A 17890-nucleotide genomic window follows, 5' to 3' on the forward strand; every position below is an offset into this window, starting at 1 on the left:
CACGTGTATTTGTTGGATTTCAATTTTGTAATTGCTTAGAAGCTAATAACGACTTTGTACTAACTTACATTGAATTATTATTTAAAGATAGGGCTTCGTGAGCACAGGGATGCTATTTTCTTGTGCTCTCTATGATGAGAAGGAAGAAACGCCTAACTATATTACTAACTGTAACATGTAATCGTTTTACCTACAATGTCTTAAAATTCTTTTTTTGTGTTACAAATAGTTACAATATTCGAATTCACACTTTATTATTTGTAGTATGTAAGTATTGGTATATCGAAGCGACACACTACTTATGGCATACTAGCTTATGAAATCAATCTTTAAAACAGTATCTCACATATTTCTCCCTTTGGATATTACTTGTATGCAATGCTTTAGAATATAACTTTAGAAAATATGCAAGATCAGTAGTCATTTATAGAGCCACAATTTAAGACTATTATGTTAAAAAACTGCACAATGAGTGGCACAAATAATATATTCATAAGATCTATTTTTTTTCTACATGTCTTTGGTAATTTTTAATCAAAATTTTGGTTTAATGGTAACAGTACCAATGGAGAAAACTCGATACAATGTGGGACTGATGTTGCTCACATTTATTAACCCGTTATGTACTAGCGTTGAAAAAAACAAGCTTACGTTTTATCACTGTGAAGAAGGCCAATGTTTTTATTAAATTCTTATTGATATTTAATTATTTTATGTAGATTTAGACCAGTTTATTGTTGAACAATTGTCTCAAAAACTTGAAATAGCGAAATTTTTTCAAAATTTTTTTCACATTAAGTTGGAAAAATGTTTAATTTCTGAAAAACATTTTTCTATATGGTTATTTTCCCACAACCCAACACTACGGCACACTGGTCAGTCTAACATTTGAATCTTCAAATCTACACGTTTTCTTTCACATTAAGAGTTGGATAAAGATATACAATTGATTAGTAGTAACTACTTTATGGTACCATTAAATAGATAGAGGTGGAATCTGTGTAAACAGTGTAAACTCAAAAATTATTTAATTTGATTTTCTCTTAAATAATGTTAATGTAATGAACCTTTTTAAATAATATCATTTAAAAATATGTACAGTGACCCATTTTTATCTGTTTAAACATCGTACAAATGTTCAGTACAAACAGCAACAAGGAAAAGTATAGCATGTACATAATCACTTACAGGGACAAACGCAATTGATATCCCTAAATAACCCTTTTAATCATTGCAACAATAGCAGTGCATAGACATTATATATTATCACTTTAGCTTAATTCAAAAGAACTTTGTTCATAAACGAATGTACATCATTAAGACACCACACATCCATTCTTCTCTTGTATGTGGCCATCTGATCGTTCTATTTCTGATAGTATAGCGTGGAACATATCTGTTACAGACTGAAATAGCACAAAATATAAATTAGATCAATTATTTACAACAACAGTTTCACTGACAAAATCCAGACTTTGATTTGGAGACAGACTTCCAATCAAGGTAACATATCTAACTCTAACAGTTTGGGAGACTTCAAGTATGTCAACATTATTGTACATAGTTGTTTTTTAAATAAATTTTGTAATGACACATTTCACAAATTTTTAACCCATTTAAAAAGATAGGTCCTCTATATCCCCTGACTGTATATACATATCGATGCTGGAAAGGCAAAATGGGATAAGCAACACCTTTGGATTATATTCATATTAAGTTATATATACCATTGGAATAAGAAACATTGGCTGATTCCAACAGTGTTGCTTGTCCCATTTTGCTTTTCAAGTGTGTGTACAATGTTCTCAATGGCTGCTCAATTTAGATTATTCTCACACCAAGTATCAATATTTATTTCAGGCAAGGCTTTAGTAGTTTTAAAAACGAAAACATCAAAGGACTTTAAAGATTAAGGCTTACATATTAAATAAGATTAAGGCTTACTTTATTTATTATTTATTTATTTATATTGTAATATTAGCTAATATAATTATAATGTATAAATTATGTCAACTATTGACTCATACCAGTTGCATATGTGGCTATTGTTTACTTGTTCTAAATGGCCAACAGTAGGTATTCCACACTCAATGATAATATCTTCAAACTCCTTTAAAGAATGTTTTTATGCAATTTTTTACTTGTTCAGAAATATAATAATCCGTCTTACCTCATTCCTTTTAGCACTGGTTTCTACAAATGCTGCCTTCCATTTTTCAGCCAGTCTTTTTCCTTCCTCTGTACTTATTTTCCTTTCAAAATGTAGATCTGTTTTATTACCAACTAGTACTATAGGGACACTGGAAAATAAAATACAGTTTTTGTAATTTAAGTAGTCCTAGAAAGAAAATATATTTGTGGTATAAAAATGTATATTTATAATAATCATTATTTATTTCAGAGCATCTTCATATTGTGTGAAAAATAATTATATATGACTAAATGTTTCTTTATACTGTTATGTTTTAGTTTGTTTTGTTATACTTTGTGATAGTAAATAAAAGGAGATGTAAATATTAATGATCATATTGAAATATTTCTAAGCTTCACAATGTCATGGTAGATCTTGGCAGCCAATCGAACCATGGTTACTAATCACATATCCGTTGCCAAGTAAATAATAAGCTGTAAATACTCACTGTATCTTTCCCACCATATCAAGGAGCTTATCATAAATGATTTGAACTATTTGGAAACTTTTGCTAGAGGTGATGGAGTATACAAGTACATATCCATGGAAGTCCATACTGTACTGCAGTGGGAATATGCTATACTCGTCCTGGCCCGCCGTGTCCACTAACTTCACTTCATACTCCGTCGAATTCAACCGAATAAATTTTGTAAAAGCTTCAAACATAAAGACAATTAATACTGTTATTGTCGTTCAAGTCGCCATATAAACTACACAAACTCTATTAAGTAATTTATGATTAAAAGATGTTTAAAGACCAACACAAAAAGCGCGAAAGTGAGTGTAAATAAACATGTATGATGATCGCTTCAATGATTGTAGTACAAGAAAGCGTGGAACACATTTCTGGCCACAAAACAATACTCACTGTTTTCAATCGTAGGATCATAAGAATCTACAAACTGGCCTTCTACGAATTGTATAATTAGAGAAGATTTACCTGCAAAATATTTTTTATTTTATATAAAAACGTCAAAAACATTATTTATGACGCACAAGACATTCTGGTAGCACTTATTACCGACAGATCGGTAGCCCATCATAGCTATTTTTCTCTGCTTCGACGGCATTTTTAATATATATATATATATATATATATTTATAAAACAAAACCTCAAATTTCAGATTTTAGAAATTTTTAATTTCATTAGACAATATATTCGCATCAATATATCACACAACTGGTGACATTTTTTTTTTATCTAGAGTTTTAACGGCTTTGGCATAGTGCCATACAGCCTAAATGAACAGGAGAGTGAGACCTGTGAAGTGTGAGACAGCAGAATTTGACATTTATTTTTTTATTACGCACATTAGCTACTGGGAAATTTGGTACATACATACTTACTTAGAGCCATCAAAGTGTCGTATTCCAGAACTCTACTCAATGTTCAAATCAGGATTTGAGTATGGTTTAAAGTACTCAAAATCGTACTCAAGTCCGTGCCATTAGGGTCGTATTTCCAGTGCTGGTGTTTCCAGTGCAATCCTGACTTGACCATTGAGTAGAGTTCTGGAATACGACCCTAAGTTCGTTACGTTACGTTCAGCGTGTATAAAATACGTCGTGTGCATAGGCTCAACGAGAGTGGATAAATAATTAAATAACTTTTTTTTGTAACAAATACCATAAATACAGAAGAATATATCAATTACGTCATCCGAGTTCTATGTTTTATCTTCTACGTAGTCTGTGGACGTTGTTGTAAATTGTGAAAAATTGTTGTATATTATTTTCTTCTAAAATTTAATTTATTTGACTCTACTCTTAATTACTGGATTGTTTTGCGAGTGAGTATTCTAAGAAACTTTTAGAACAATCTAAAAGTTGTAGTCTATACGTCATCGAAGAATTGTTCCAATTTTCTGAGTCACTCTCGAGTAATGAATTATATCAGTCATTCTGGTGTTTGTAAAGTTTTATATGATTTCCATTACTTGTTAAGTAGTGTACAAATGTTTCAGCTAATGCGAAATGGCAAATATTCCTGAATGTCCAACAAGCTTGAAAAGCATTCAGCATTATCTGAAGACGGCTGCTGAACATGATGCCAGGGACCTGGTGGTCGCGTACTGGTGCAGACTTCATGCTTTACAAGTCGGACTCAAAACCCTCAGCAGTAAGAAAACTCCAGAAGAAACTAAAATGCTGATGGGTAGGGAATTTTTAATCTGCTTTTACTCAGTCATTTCATATATTACCATTTAATGCCCAGCACTTAGGTTCTGGGGGTAAAGGCATGTGTAAGAAATTTATTTATTTTCATTTATCTTTCTATCAGAGATTGCAAATAGTCTTCTATTTATTCACTCGACCAGCCTGCCACTACCACACGCCTATGTTATGTCAGAAGTTCCAGCTAGACTGGACTACTCCCAAATCAGACTGTGTGACACCAAACACTTGTGTTTTCCTTAATCATATTAAAGCGATGGCAAAAGGAAAAACATTCACTTGTAGCTGTTTCAATCCTATTATATTCCTTAAAAAAATACAGAAGTCGAAATCATCTAGATAGACATGATTACAGAAACAAATCTTGTTAGCACCTGTGATTTTATGTAATGAATGTTTCTCTCGAAATCATAAAAAAAGGAAAGGAAGTTAACTCTTTCAATGTAAATTATTCTTAATTATTTTCCATTGATCACACAAATATATGCTTAATAGTCTCTGGCAACTTTTGTTGCCATGGACTGTATATTTATGTGTTTGGTGACAACTGTAGTTATTATAACATCTGTAGTATTTCAGGAAATTAAGGCTACAATTGAACACGTTTTCAATTCAAAATTCAAATCATCTTTATTTCATGGGTAAACAAATTACACTTGAAATAATCATATTAATTAAACTCTACTCTCAACCTAATGTGCTATGTTAACCGCTCACTCATAACGTAGAGTCCCCTGAGAAGCATGAGCAAGAAACTCTAGGGGTTGCTCTTTTAACTATACATTTGAATACATTTAAAATTTGCAATATTTAATTCAAACATCTTAGATTGAGACTATCTGCAAGAGCTAAACCGGTCACTACCACGGATTCTTGTCATCCACATACGCACAACCGGTCTAATAACCTTTAATATAAAGTTTTTGTTACACTACAGTTTCAAACTTCGTAAATAGCAAATTTTGAATATCAACCAGAATCTTACTATAGAAGCTCATTCATTGCCCCTTAAATGAATTTGTGACTTTGTGAAGATGACTTCAAGAATAGCTAGCAAATTTTTATTCCTCATGTTAATGTGATGTCTGTCACTATTTTTACTAAAAAGATTACTATTTTTCTTAACATAAATAACATTTTCGTAAATGTACTGTGATGCTAGTGTAAGAAGAGTTGCCCTAACCACCTGTTTCAGCAGGACAAAGACTCGGTGGCGTTACCCTAAAGCAAAATGCCGTATGTCATTAAACTGTGAAAATAGCTGAAGTTGCTACTATCTTAATCGAGTTGTTTTTGTATTGTTTTATTTGCGTGCACTGGAGAGCTGAGCGATTTGATAACTTACTTATATGTGGATCCCATTACAATTCAGCATCTTAAGTTACACCTAGAAATACAACTGTATCTACAAGGTTCAATATTGCGTTTCTAACTATGTTTGTCTGTCTGCCTAACATTGGGTACAAATTTCACTCAAATTGTTTTTTTCTTATTAAGGAGCAGGTTATTTATTCACTGTAAACTAATCTTCTACTTTAGATATAGCATTGTTTACATCGTCGTAGGAACTTTGGTGCCTTTTAAAGAAGTATCATCAGCAAACAATATTATTTCATGTTCTATGGCTTCCACAAGGCTAGGAAAGCCATTAATATAAACTAAAAACAAAAATGGACCAAGAATTGAAACTTGAGTCTCCCTTTTGGATTTTGGACATTGGGTGTCCCACCCATGCTAATTGCAGACCCTGACAAACTCGTACCTTTGACATCGACCCTCTGTTCACTACCACTTAACTACGATTTAAGAAGGTCGAGGTCACGCCCCGCCAAACTATATTGGCGAAGTTTCCTGACCAGAGTATGATACACACAATCAAAAGCCTTGGAAAGTTCACAGAATACTTCAATGGTATCATGTGAGTCTTCCCATGCATTAAATATATGTTTTATCAACTCAACACCAGCATCGGTTGTAGAGCGACCCCAAATGAAACCAAATTGTTTATGAGACATAAAATTATTACTTTAAAAATATACCTGATTTATGATGTTTTTTCAAATAATTTACTGAGAGTTGGTAGTACTGAAATATGTCGGAAATTGGTGGGGTCTGTATTGCTACCAAATTTAAAAAGTGGAATGACTTTGCTTTGCTTCATAAGGCCAGGACACACACAGGAACACATCATCAGCACATTTGTTAAAAACACATGCTAAGTAATTTTTCTACATTTGTCATTCAATCTATCAACCATTCATTGAATCTTTTTCATTCTTTTAATCTTTCTACACTTATGGTTTATTTAAAAAATTACAACGTGATAATTCTTGTCCAAACCTATTACCTATAACCTACCTGTGTACAGAACGAAATAAGACAAAAATAAATAAAAAGAATTACGTGCATTGTGGTCGTTTGGATTAAATAGGTATCTATTTTGTTATTTTTCGCGTTTTAGTGTAGTGACTGTTTGTGACAAAGATGGTTTGTGAGTTTTGAAGTTGGTTAAGAATTTTTTTTTAAGTTTGTTTTTGAACTTACATAATATTTTTTTATACAAAATTAAAATTATTTATATAATTATATAAATAATTTTTTTTTACTACCAATGCGGTATAAATAAAAAAAAATTAATAATGGCAACAGCTTTATCGAATGCGACAAGTATGTCACGGGAAGATTCATCACATATTGCATCCGATATGCTGCCATACTACGCATACTGTTTCTTTTTTAAAATCAGCTGTGATGTTTGGCACTGCGATATTCTTTCGCGGCCACTGGTCGAGGCGCGCGCGGTGCATGAAAAATGTGACGTCACGGTGCTCGCCATGTTCACTATTGTGGTAAAACAAAAAATGGCGGTTTTATCAATTGAATTTGACAACTAAATGTAGATATAATAAGTTTATCGCGGCGTCATGCATCGGGCACTGGTGTGGACAACAGAACAGATAAAAGTTCATTCGATTTTTTATTTTCATTATTTAGTTCATTAAGTTTACCCTGAATACCGGGGCCAAAACCACTTTAGAAAAGTTCGTTTCCCAAATTGATTCTACCGGGAACGAAGCCGGACCAAATGCTACGGAATCCACTCCGCGGCAGTACCGAAAACACCTCGACCAAAACCACTTTAAAAAAGTTCATTTCCCAATTAGGTTATTCCGCCAATCGAACCCAGACCAAGAGCCTGAAGTTCGCTTCGCGGCACTACCTAGAACATCTAGGCCAAAACCACTTTAGAAAAGTTCATTTCCTAAATTGGTTCTACCAGGAAGCCAAGCCGGAACCAAGAGCTACCTAAAACACCTAGGCCAAAACCACTTTAGAAATTTTAATAAAGTACACTTCCGAAATTGGCTCTACTAGGTGTCCAAGCCGCGAACTTCTCATCCAGTGCCATGTTATTTGTATGTATAATCTACAAATTGCTTAACTTATCCGCAAAGTATCTACTTTGCGGATGAGTTAAGCAATAACAAATAACAAAAGCGGAACTCGACGCAGCTCGACGTCCCCGCGACCGCTTGCTCAAGCCAACAAGCAAAAGTCGAGCTGCGCCAGGCGCACTTTATATTATACATTATAATATAGAACATACTCTCTACAAAATAAGGTATAGAAGCAATTTCTATCTAAAGAGAAAGGCTGCGCAGCATTGCGTTTCATTCGTTGACGATTTGTTTATTATTTTTAACTGAAAGAACTATGAAGTTAGATATCGCTATCTGTAAATTTAGTATTCAAATTTCAATAAAGGCAAATATGGTGGTTGAAGACCAGTTTTTCTGCATTAAGTGGTAAAGTTTGTCATAAACGACCAGCTTAAGAGGACAGTTGAACTAAAAACTCTTGCAAACTTTGTTAAATGATGTACTACTTGTTATAATCAGACGACCAAATGAAAGGATCGCGATCACGATCGATTTGAACAGTCTTTAAAAAAATAAAATCTTCTATTTTCGTATACAATAATGAAACATGTAAGTAATTTTTTTTTTGGCAAATCTGGTGTCAAGGCTTAAAATTAGATAGCAAACTTATAAAATCTCTATTAGATCACAAACATATTAATGAAATCAATTTGAAACAAAATAATAACGGGCGTATCAAGTGCTAGGTTTATTTAATACTTGCAATAACTAGAAATTTTAATAAAGCCAAAAAACGATGTAATTGCTTTTTTCTTCTTCATCTCGAAAAATTTGCATTCGACACAAACAAACTGCACGGATATTAAAATATTGCCATATTTACGATTTTTTTTCACTGTTAACATTTTTGTATTTATTTGTATTATTTAATAAATTAATCGTGTTTACAAGAAACAAAGTGACCATAACAAATCAAATCGTCAATGTGAAAGTGCAATCATTCACTAATCAATCAATCACAGCGATGCGCCCTGTAAACCGATTGCGACATTTTTACGGCAGTTGGTCAGATATCCGGCTATCCGGGCTAGGTGCTCGCCGGATATCCGATATCCGGCCAAATCACTATCCGTTTCATTTCTAGTTTTATTATTTGTAGACTTATTTATGAGAGAGATGATCAGCGAATACTTAAGCTTGTTCATCATAATGAATGTAATTGTAGGTTAAGAGAAATTTGTTTTCCAGATGAATGTAGAAATTGTGCAGATGAAATCTGTAACATGTTAGAGCACAGGAGTATTATTTGTAGATTATATAAAAATATTATCTAAACGTTAAGAAATGCTGCTGAAACCAGTTATGATTTAAAAAAGCGTAATGGAAAACACAAAAAAAGTGGCAGGCTGGAACAAACATGTTAAGGCGGCTCACGGAGAGGCACGGCTCAGCTTCCAGACTTGGGTATCGCAAGGTAAACCCAGCACGGGAGATGTGTATCACAGAATGCGCGAAACCAGAAGGTACTTGAAGTCCAAATTGAAATGGTGTCAGGACCATGAAAACCAAATTAGAATGGACATTTTAGCTACTCACAATTCCAAAAAGGCCTTTAAGGGATTCTGGAAACACACTATAAAGCTGGACGCTGGTGCTGATCTGCCGGTGAGTGTCGATGGTCTGTGCGAACCAAGCCAAATCGCTGAACTTTTTAAAGAACATTTTAAAGTGGACTCCTCTCTGAGACCGGTGTGATGGGGGCGCTCAGCGCTGTGCCTGAGTCAGATGGTGAATATAAGCGTTTTACCAAAGTCAAAGATTATTTATTCCATAGGTAAAATAAATTTACACTTGAAAACGTCACATTTAAGCTACTGCTCGTTCACTACGCTGACCTCCCTGAGAAGAACGAGCAAGAAACTCTAGGGATTGCTCTTTTCAAATAAACTTAAATGCTATGGAATACACTTTGAATCAAATTTGAGTGGATTCTGGAGCCATGTCGTCTTTCCATACAACTTTATCTAACACGTAGTCTTCAATTTTGTAATATGATTTTTCGATCAAAATATTTTTAATGTAGTTTTTAAACTTAGGAAATGATAAACTTAATATATGCTCCGGAATCTTATTGTAAAAACGTATACAGTTCCCCATAAAAGAGTTGTTTACCTTGGTTAAACGAAATCGTGGTACCATGAGTTTGGACTTAGCTCTAAGGTTAATATTATGGATATCTTCTTTCTTATTGAAATTATTGTATATTTTTACGGGCATATAAAATATTTGAGTAAATGTACTGTGATGCCACAGTCATGATACCAGTCTCCTTAAACTTTTCTCTGAGAGATACCCGAGAGCCTAGACGGTACACAGAACGAATCGCTCGTTTTTGCAATACAAATATGGTTTGAATATCTGCCGCTTTACCCCACATGAGAATCCCGTAGGACATTATACTATGGAAGTAACTAAAGTAAACTAGTCTAGCAGTACTAACATCGGTAAGCTCACGTATTCTGCGGACTGCGTATGCAGCGGAGCTTAATCTGCTGGCCAGAGACGATATATGTGGAAACCACTGAAGGTCACTCCCAAGAAGACTGCTTTATTAACAAGGTCTAACTTTTCTCCGTTTATTTCTATGCTTGGACTAGTCGATTTTACGTTAGGTAATTCAAATTTAACACATTTTGTCTTCTTGGCATTAAGCAATAAATTGTTAGCACTAAACCAATAAACTACCTTAGAGAGGGTATCATTAATACGGTCATAGTTAATGTCATGTCTGTCTGTTTTAAAAATCAAGGATGTGTCATCAGCAAACAACACTATTTCGCAATGGTCCTTAACAAAGAATGGCAGATCATTAATATAAATCAGAAATAAGAAAGGTCCAAGTATTGAGCCCTGCGGAACACCCATTTTTACTGGAGAACCCAAAGAAGTCACTCCATTTATGTCTACTTTCTGAATTCTACCGTTGAGATATGACGAGACAAGTTTCGACGCCTTGCCATTTACACCGTAATGTTCCATCTTCCTAATAAGAGTATTATGATCAACGCAATCAAATGCCTTTGAGAGGTCACAGAAAACACCAATAGCGTTCTGTGACCTTTCCCAAGCATCAAAGATGTGTTTTAGTAACGCTACCCCCGCATCGCTAGTCGATCTGCCACTAGTAAACCCGTATTGTTCACTATGAAAAATAGGATTCCTACCGAAATAGGACAGTAATTGAGTTAGCATAACCTTTTCGAATATTTTACTTAAAGCTGGTAAAATTGAAATGGGCCTATAGTTGCTAGGATCAACTTTCCTACCGCTTTTGAATAAGGGAATAACCTTGCTGTATTTCATTAAATCGGGAAAAACACCTTCGTCAACGCACCTATTGAAAGCTACAGCTAACTGTGGGGAAATGAGATTAATAACTGAGTCTATAACTTTAGTTGATATGCCCCAGAGATCTTCAGTTTTTTTAACATGTATTGACTTAAAAGCTTTTATGATGTCTTGTGGATTAACATGACGAAAATTAAATAAACTGCCACAAACGTTAACATTTTCCTTCAGGAGATCAATAGCAAGTGAAGGGGAGGAATTTAATGATTTTGTAGTGTTCACAGCAATTTCCGAAAAGAACGATTCAAAAGCTTGGGCTACTTTATCTTTAGATTTTATAAGTTTGCTATCTAATTCTAAAACTATATCTCTATCGTGTAGTTTAACCCTGCCTGACTCTTTATTTATTATGCTCCAAGTAGTTTTAGATTTATTTATCGATTGTCTAATTTTGTCGCTGTGAAACTTAACCTTAGCAGCTACACAAACTTTTTAAATATTTTCGAATAAATTCTAACATAGTCTATGAAATTGGAATAAGTATTATAAGTTTTCATAGCATTATAGCTCATACAAACGAGACCTACTCTTATGAATACCTACTGTTGCCCAGTCGTAGAATTTAGTCTCTATGGAAAGTTAATGTTTTCGATTTAAATATATTGTCAAATTCATTTTTAATGAAACCAAATATCGTGTTATAGAAAGTATTTGGATCCTCCGGTATATGGGATAGGGAATTTAAACTATTGCCGATATTATTTTGAAATCTAATTATTCGTTCTGTGGTAATCGGTCTGCAGAGAAATTGGTCTACCTTCTTGCTCATTTTACAATTAAAAGAAGCCAATTGGCCACTATGGTCGGATCTTAAGCAATTTATTATTGATTTAGACACTGCGTCTGTGTTACAAAAGATGTTATCAATACAAGTAGAAGAGGAGGCAGTAATGCTAGTTGGTTCTAAAAAAAGATTAATCCAGTTAAAACTTTGAAATAAATTAATGAGTCTTACAGAAGTAGAACAGTTTTCCAACAGGTTTACATTGAAATCTCCACATATTACTACGTTTTTTTTGGTTGGAAAAATCCGCTTTAAACTGTCTTCCATAATTAATTCAAACTCGTTAAAATTAGCAGCGGGGGGCCTGTATACACATAAGACGACAAACTGATCCAATTCCACACATGAAATCTCAATAGTTCGTTCAGTAGAAAGATTTGTGATATCCTTACGCTCTTTAAATTTTAAGTTACGCTTAATAATAATCATGGATCCGCCTCTACTTAAGCTCTTTCTTATGAACGAACTGACTATTACATAATTTTCTATATTGTTAATGGCTTCGTAATCTTTCAGCCAGTGTTCTGTAACACAAAACACGTCAACGGAAATATCGTGCAAAAAAAGACTTATTTCTAATGTTTTGCCAGAAAAGCCTTGAATATTTTGATGTACTACATGGAAACGATTAGACTTTTCTGTTGTCGTGTTTTTCAGTTTAAATTATGGTTAGTAAAAAGTATACTGTTGCTACTTAAAGTAGGAGCATTGTCGTGGGACTGTGTTATATCTTCTATAACAGCGTCCTTAATATTAAAAGATAGCAAACTAGCTATATGTCTTAGATACCTTAGGGGTAAAAGTAAATTATCCTCAAAAAGTTTGAAGTTCCTTACGAACTTATTAATGTCAAAACAAAATATAACGTCACTATGACGGCAAGTCAAATCATGAATGTGCGAATGAATGTTATATATATACTTATTACGAGCGATGCCTAGGTTAGAGCAGTAAGGGAATGCACTTAGTATGAATTTACACCCACACTTCTCATGAATTCTCAAGAACACGTCAATGCTACTGTTTACTTCTTTTTTACTAATGTTAGTACTATCACCTATTATAAGAATCACTGTTGTATATTTATCAAAGTTGCAATGACTTAACAGTGTAATAATTTGACTAAAAGTAGCTCCTGGATAGCAATAGTTGACTACCCTTTGTTTTAAGTGGTTACTAAGGTGGTGGCCTAGTCCTACGCCTATTTTGTCAGAAAAAACTACCGTTCTTCTGGATGGCCTGGTCGGAGTTCTAATTGTCTTGGTTAACCGTTGACTGTGTCGAACTTCAACAGTTGTAGTGGAGCATACCAGCAAAGAAGTCGTTGCCATAATTCACGATATGTCGAGGGCAAGTCGCCGTGCCACGACGGGCTTAGCGTGGAGCACTTACGTTATGTTGGTGTACATTTTCCCAGAGTATTGGTTTTGTTTTTTAACTTATGTGTAGGACATACGTATCTACCTCGAGAGCTTATGGAAACCATCTTTGTACCGATACCCAAAAACAAAACGGGAGATGCCTCCGACAAGAATAATTACAGACCAATCTCTCGGGCAACCGTGATAGCAAGGGTGGGACGGTCTGCTTGATCGTATATTTGAAAAACATGTTAATTTGCACAAAGCACAATTCGGGTTCAGGCCAGGGCTGTGCACTGAAACAGCAATTCTACGACTCAAGCATACCCTTCAATACTACGCTGCTCGGGGGACACCAATATATCTTGTTTCTCGGACTTGTCGAAGGCTTTTACCTTGTGTCGTACATAGAGATGAGCTTAACTGCTATATTCGCATAGCACGCTACATGCAACATTTTTATAGCGTGCTATTTAAAGTGCTAAAATTATAATTTTTAGCAGCTCAAGGTCGTGTGATAATGTAACAAATGGAAAGAAACGTGAAATAGTTAACGTACGCTTGACGTGAATTTGTTTAAGTATAGCATCTATGGTCTAATTATAAAATAGTTTACAGTTTTTTATGGTTAGTTACGACCGACTTCATTTGTTTTGTAATTATTACATATTATGGTGGTTACACGATAAATCAATGAGCTTCCCTTCATACTTTAACAATTTACAATTTGCACAAAACTTTACACTGGTTATTTACAGTAAATTACACTCGTAATAATGAATAATAACGCACACACTCGTACTTTTATATACAAATATTGCAACGACTTGTTAATTAAACAAACGCTAAACTAACTAAATAAATCCAAGTACTTAATTATATCTTAATCTAAATCGCTTCACCAGACGAAATTTTGCTAACGTTCCACCATTCGCTCAAAATCGTATTAAAACGTAACCAAAATTATAATTTATAACATAACTACAATTATAATACTTAGTGCTATATATAGCATTAGCGTTTAGCGTACCTACTCAAACGTAAAATTTAACATCAATAAACCAATCAGCTATAAATAATATGTGAAAGTATTTCACGTTATAATTGTTTCAACCAATGACAAGAGCCGCAATTTTCACATAAAATATAGTGCCATCTATGAAATATTAAGGGAGATAACTCAGGACGAAGAAGGATTTTGTTTGTTAGCTGCGTAAGTAAAGCACGGATAGATTTATGGTATGGCATTGAAATATTGTAAAATTATGTCGCTACATCTAGCGACATAATTTTACATTGCCATCGTATCTGTCATTCATTTTCATCATTTTCTTCACGTACTCCAATCCAAAGTGAAAAAAAGTTCGTTATAATTTTAGCACCTTTATGTCTTTCAAATTATAATTGCTATAATAATTTTTTAATTTAACGTTTTGAGCTATATATTATATTAACCATCTTTAGTCGTACAACGTTTTGTGGGATAAGCTGTTGAAGCGCGATACGAAATGTACGCAATGTGTCACATTAGCGACGTTTCGTTTGGTTTTTGGTTTTGGTTTTACCGTTGACAATTAGGGCGATTGGCCCCCAAATATGCGGAACGTGTCACATTTGTTAACGTTTCGTTTTTGTTTAGCTTTGGTTTTTGTCTTCATAATTAGCGCGATACGAAATGTACGCAACGTGTCACATTAGCGACGTTTCGTTTGGTTTTTGGTTTTGGTTTTACCGTTGACAATTAGCGCGATTGGCCCCCAGATTGGAGTGCGGGGTGAGGCAGGGCGGACTTACTTCTCCACGGCTCTTCAACTTATATGTAAATGCACTGATAGATGGGCTCAGCAGAGCCGGAGTTGGCTGCTCAATAGATGGGGAAAATTGTAAACAACATTAGCTACGCAGATGATATGGTCCTGCTGAGCCCGTCTGTCAGAGCCTTGGAGATCTTAATTGAAATCTGTGAGAGGCACGCGATGTCCCATGGCTTTAGGTATAATTGCAAAAAAGTGAACTACTCGTTTTTAAGTCGGGAAACAAAACGCCGAAGTCTGTTCCTCCAGTTAAGCTTGGAGGAACAGTTCTAAATAGAGTCACGAAGTTTAAATATCTTGGGCACTGGGTCAACGCGGACCTCTCTGACGACCTGGACATAGAGAGGGAGCGTAGGGCATTATCAGTGATAAGCATCATGCTGGCGCGCAGCATGTTGTAATGTAGAAGTCAAAACAACCTTGTTCAAGTCATGCTACCAAACGTTCTACATGTGCAACCTGTGGGCCAAGTGTACACACAGATCTTTGGATGCCCTACGAATACAATATAATAATGCGTTTAGGATGCTGCTGGGGTTACCCCGATTCTGCAGTGCATCAGGTATGTTTGCCGAGGCGCGCGTTGGTATTTTCCAGACTATCCTGCACAAACGGGTAGCTTCGGTGATGAGCGCGTGCACGTGCGCGTGCGAGCACCAGCGGTCTCCTGAATACCATTCTGGAGCGGGTAGATTGCCCGTTAGTAAGACACTGGAATGCGTGTCACATGCGTTCCGGAGTCGCCATATACTTATAATATTAAATAATTAATTAAATTTCATTGTTACTAACATAGAATAAGAAAATTGTTAGTAACAAAATATAAACATTAGTTTGAAATAAAAGATTATTATTATATTTATTATATATAATGTAGTTCAAATAGTCTCCCTATGAATGTTATACTAAATGTATGGGAGTGTTTAACGTTAAAATTTTGAATATTTCTAGTTTTATTTTTAAAAAGTTATTCATGTCGATTTACTCATTAGGTAACGTGCTTTTTATGTCAGTTTAAAGCATTTTGATATCTCTTATATTTATGGAATACTCGGCTGGGCACACTTAACGATTACACCCTGTATGTCCCATTATGCAGTTTATTTATCTCATATTGCACATGTACAGTCAACAGCACATCACATTGACGTATCTTGTTCCGTTGCACTGGAGGCGATTTTCGAACAAAAATGTGTAGTCTGATGTGCTGTTGTCCGTAAATATGAAAAACGTCTTACAATGAAATTTAGTATTGTACATAACCCAGTCAGGGTGTTACATATAAGCTTAAAAACGAAATCTATAAATTATTAATAAAATTTAATGAATAATTATTTTAAAATTAATTTGACTGACGTGAGCTTTCCGTGAATCTTTCCTTTATTTTTCACGCATAAACTCTTTTACCGAATAATATTATTTGTAAAAAGATATTGCTTCAATCTCTTTTTAAATGCATTAATGTTATGTTATATCTTGTCTAATAAATACTGGGATTTTATTGTAGATTATAATTGAACTATACAATGGAATTTTTTTAAACATTTCTAAGTTGGGTTCAGGGAGGATTAGATTATATTGACGGCGGGGATTTTTATTAAATTCAAAATATGTTGTTTGTTTACGGATAAACAATGCTACTTTCATGATATAAATACATGGAAGGGTTAGCATGTTCTCTTTAATAAAATGTGGTGTACAACTTTCCCGTTGACGGATATTTTGTATAATACGGAGACATTTTTTTTTTAAGAATGAACAGGTCATGCGCATGAGTAATTTGTCCCCATGGAATAATTCCGTAGCGCAACCATCCATACGCATACGCGTAGTATGCAGAGAAGGCACACTTTGCTTGTTAGCTTTTAGGACGCTAAGTACATAGATAAATTTGGAAATGTTTTTTCCAATTCTGTCTACATGAGCTTTTCCAGTTAAAATGCGAATCGATGGCTATGCCTAACATTTGTATATTGGGTACTTCTTGGATGATTTCATTGATTTGAACCATCGAGTACATAACCAGAAATAGAGACGAAATGTCATTTAACTTGTTTGAAAACTATTCTGCCATATGTGCCATATCATTACTGTGACAACTGTGCTCCGATTGGCCAGCCCGAATTCGAAACAATTGAGGGGTGTCGTCAACTGTTTCACTCCAAATCGACCAGTTAACTTGAGCTTTGCTATAATGGACGGAAATTGCAAAATTACATATTTAATATTTAATTACCGATGAAATCTGATTCCGTTTATTTTGTAATTAGATGTTTTGCTGTTTTTCCCACACTACCGAATAGAATAGCACGGCCTTGTTCCGAGATATTATCTTTATTACAATAAATACAGAATATTTTTTGGAATATACGGAGACGTACGCACAGGTCAATAGTTGGCCTGTCTATATTTCAGTACAAACGAGAGCTGATATTTATAAGAGCTGTATCGCTGTGTTACCAGGAATATATGGCCCTTATTTCGTCTCTATTTCTGGTTATATACTCGATGGTTTGAACTTTATTTAGATTTATTGGTGATTTTTGATAATTGTACTGTATGAGTTGAGTTTTATTATTGTTTATTTCAAGGTAGTGTTAAGCTAATGTAGTAGGTAATGTCGAAAATTATTATTGGATTATAATCGCATTTTTAGGGCATTTAAACAAGACAGAGACGTCATCATTAAAAAGAATATACACTTTATGGTTATTGTTTTTAGCAAGTCACTAATATACAGGGTTACAGGTTAAGTCGACGTAGATCCTTTAGGGGC

The 17890-nt window shown here is 34.4% G+C and overlaps 2 protein-coding genes across 2 annotated transcripts in view; one reads left to right on the forward strand and one right to left on the reverse strand.

Annotated features, from left to right (window-relative positions):
• Positions 1 to 933: 933 nt before the first annotated feature.
• Positions 934 to 3261, reverse strand: LOC113236841 (GTP-binding protein Rheb homolog). Its single transcript, XM_026473041.1, has 5 exons — positions 3213 to 3261; positions 3060 to 3131; positions 2640 to 2847; positions 2171 to 2300; positions 934 to 1406 (listed from the first exon to the last, which is right to left on the reverse strand). The coding sequence occupies exons 1-5, from the start codon at positions 3259 to 3261 to the stop codon at positions 1317 to 1319; spliced, it is 549 nt and encodes a 182-aa protein (XP_026328826.1). The 3' UTR covers positions 934 to 1316.
• An 895-nt stretch (positions 3262 to 4156) lies between these two features.
• The window catches only part of LOC113236586 (vacuolar protein sorting-associated protein VTA1 homolog), a 19486-nt gene continuing 5752 nt past the window's right edge, over positions 4157 to 17890 (forward strand). The window contains exon 1 of the mRNA XM_026472725.1: positions 4157 to 4347. Within this exon, the coding sequence (XP_026328510.1) occupies positions 4167 to 4347 (181 nt within the window). The 5' untranslated portion in view covers positions 4157 to 4166. The remainder of the gene's footprint in view (positions 4348 to 17890) is intronic.

Source organism: Hyposmocoma kahamanoa, unplaced genomic scaffold (assembly GCF_003589595.1).
Source record: "Hyposmocoma kahamanoa isolate Upper Pololo Valley unplaced genomic scaffold, ASM358959v1 92, whole genome shotgun sequence".
NCBI classification, from domain to species: domain Eukaryota; kingdom Metazoa; phylum Arthropoda; class Insecta; order Lepidoptera; family Cosmopterigidae; genus Hyposmocoma; species Hyposmocoma kahamanoa.

Coding starts and splice junctions, on each gene's coding strand:
- LOC113236841 (XM_026473041.1), bottom strand. CDS start 3,261: ATGCCGTCGAAGCAGAGAAAAATAGCTATGATGGGCTACCGATCTGTC. Junction 2,848..3,059: donor TGATCCTACGATTGAAAACA/GTGAGTATTGTT, acceptor TTATGTTTGAAG/CTTTTACAAAATTTATTCGG. Junction 1,407..2,170: donor CCAGTGCTAAAAGGAATGAG/GTAAGACGGATT, acceptor GTGCTATTTCAG/TCTGTAACAGATATGTTCCA.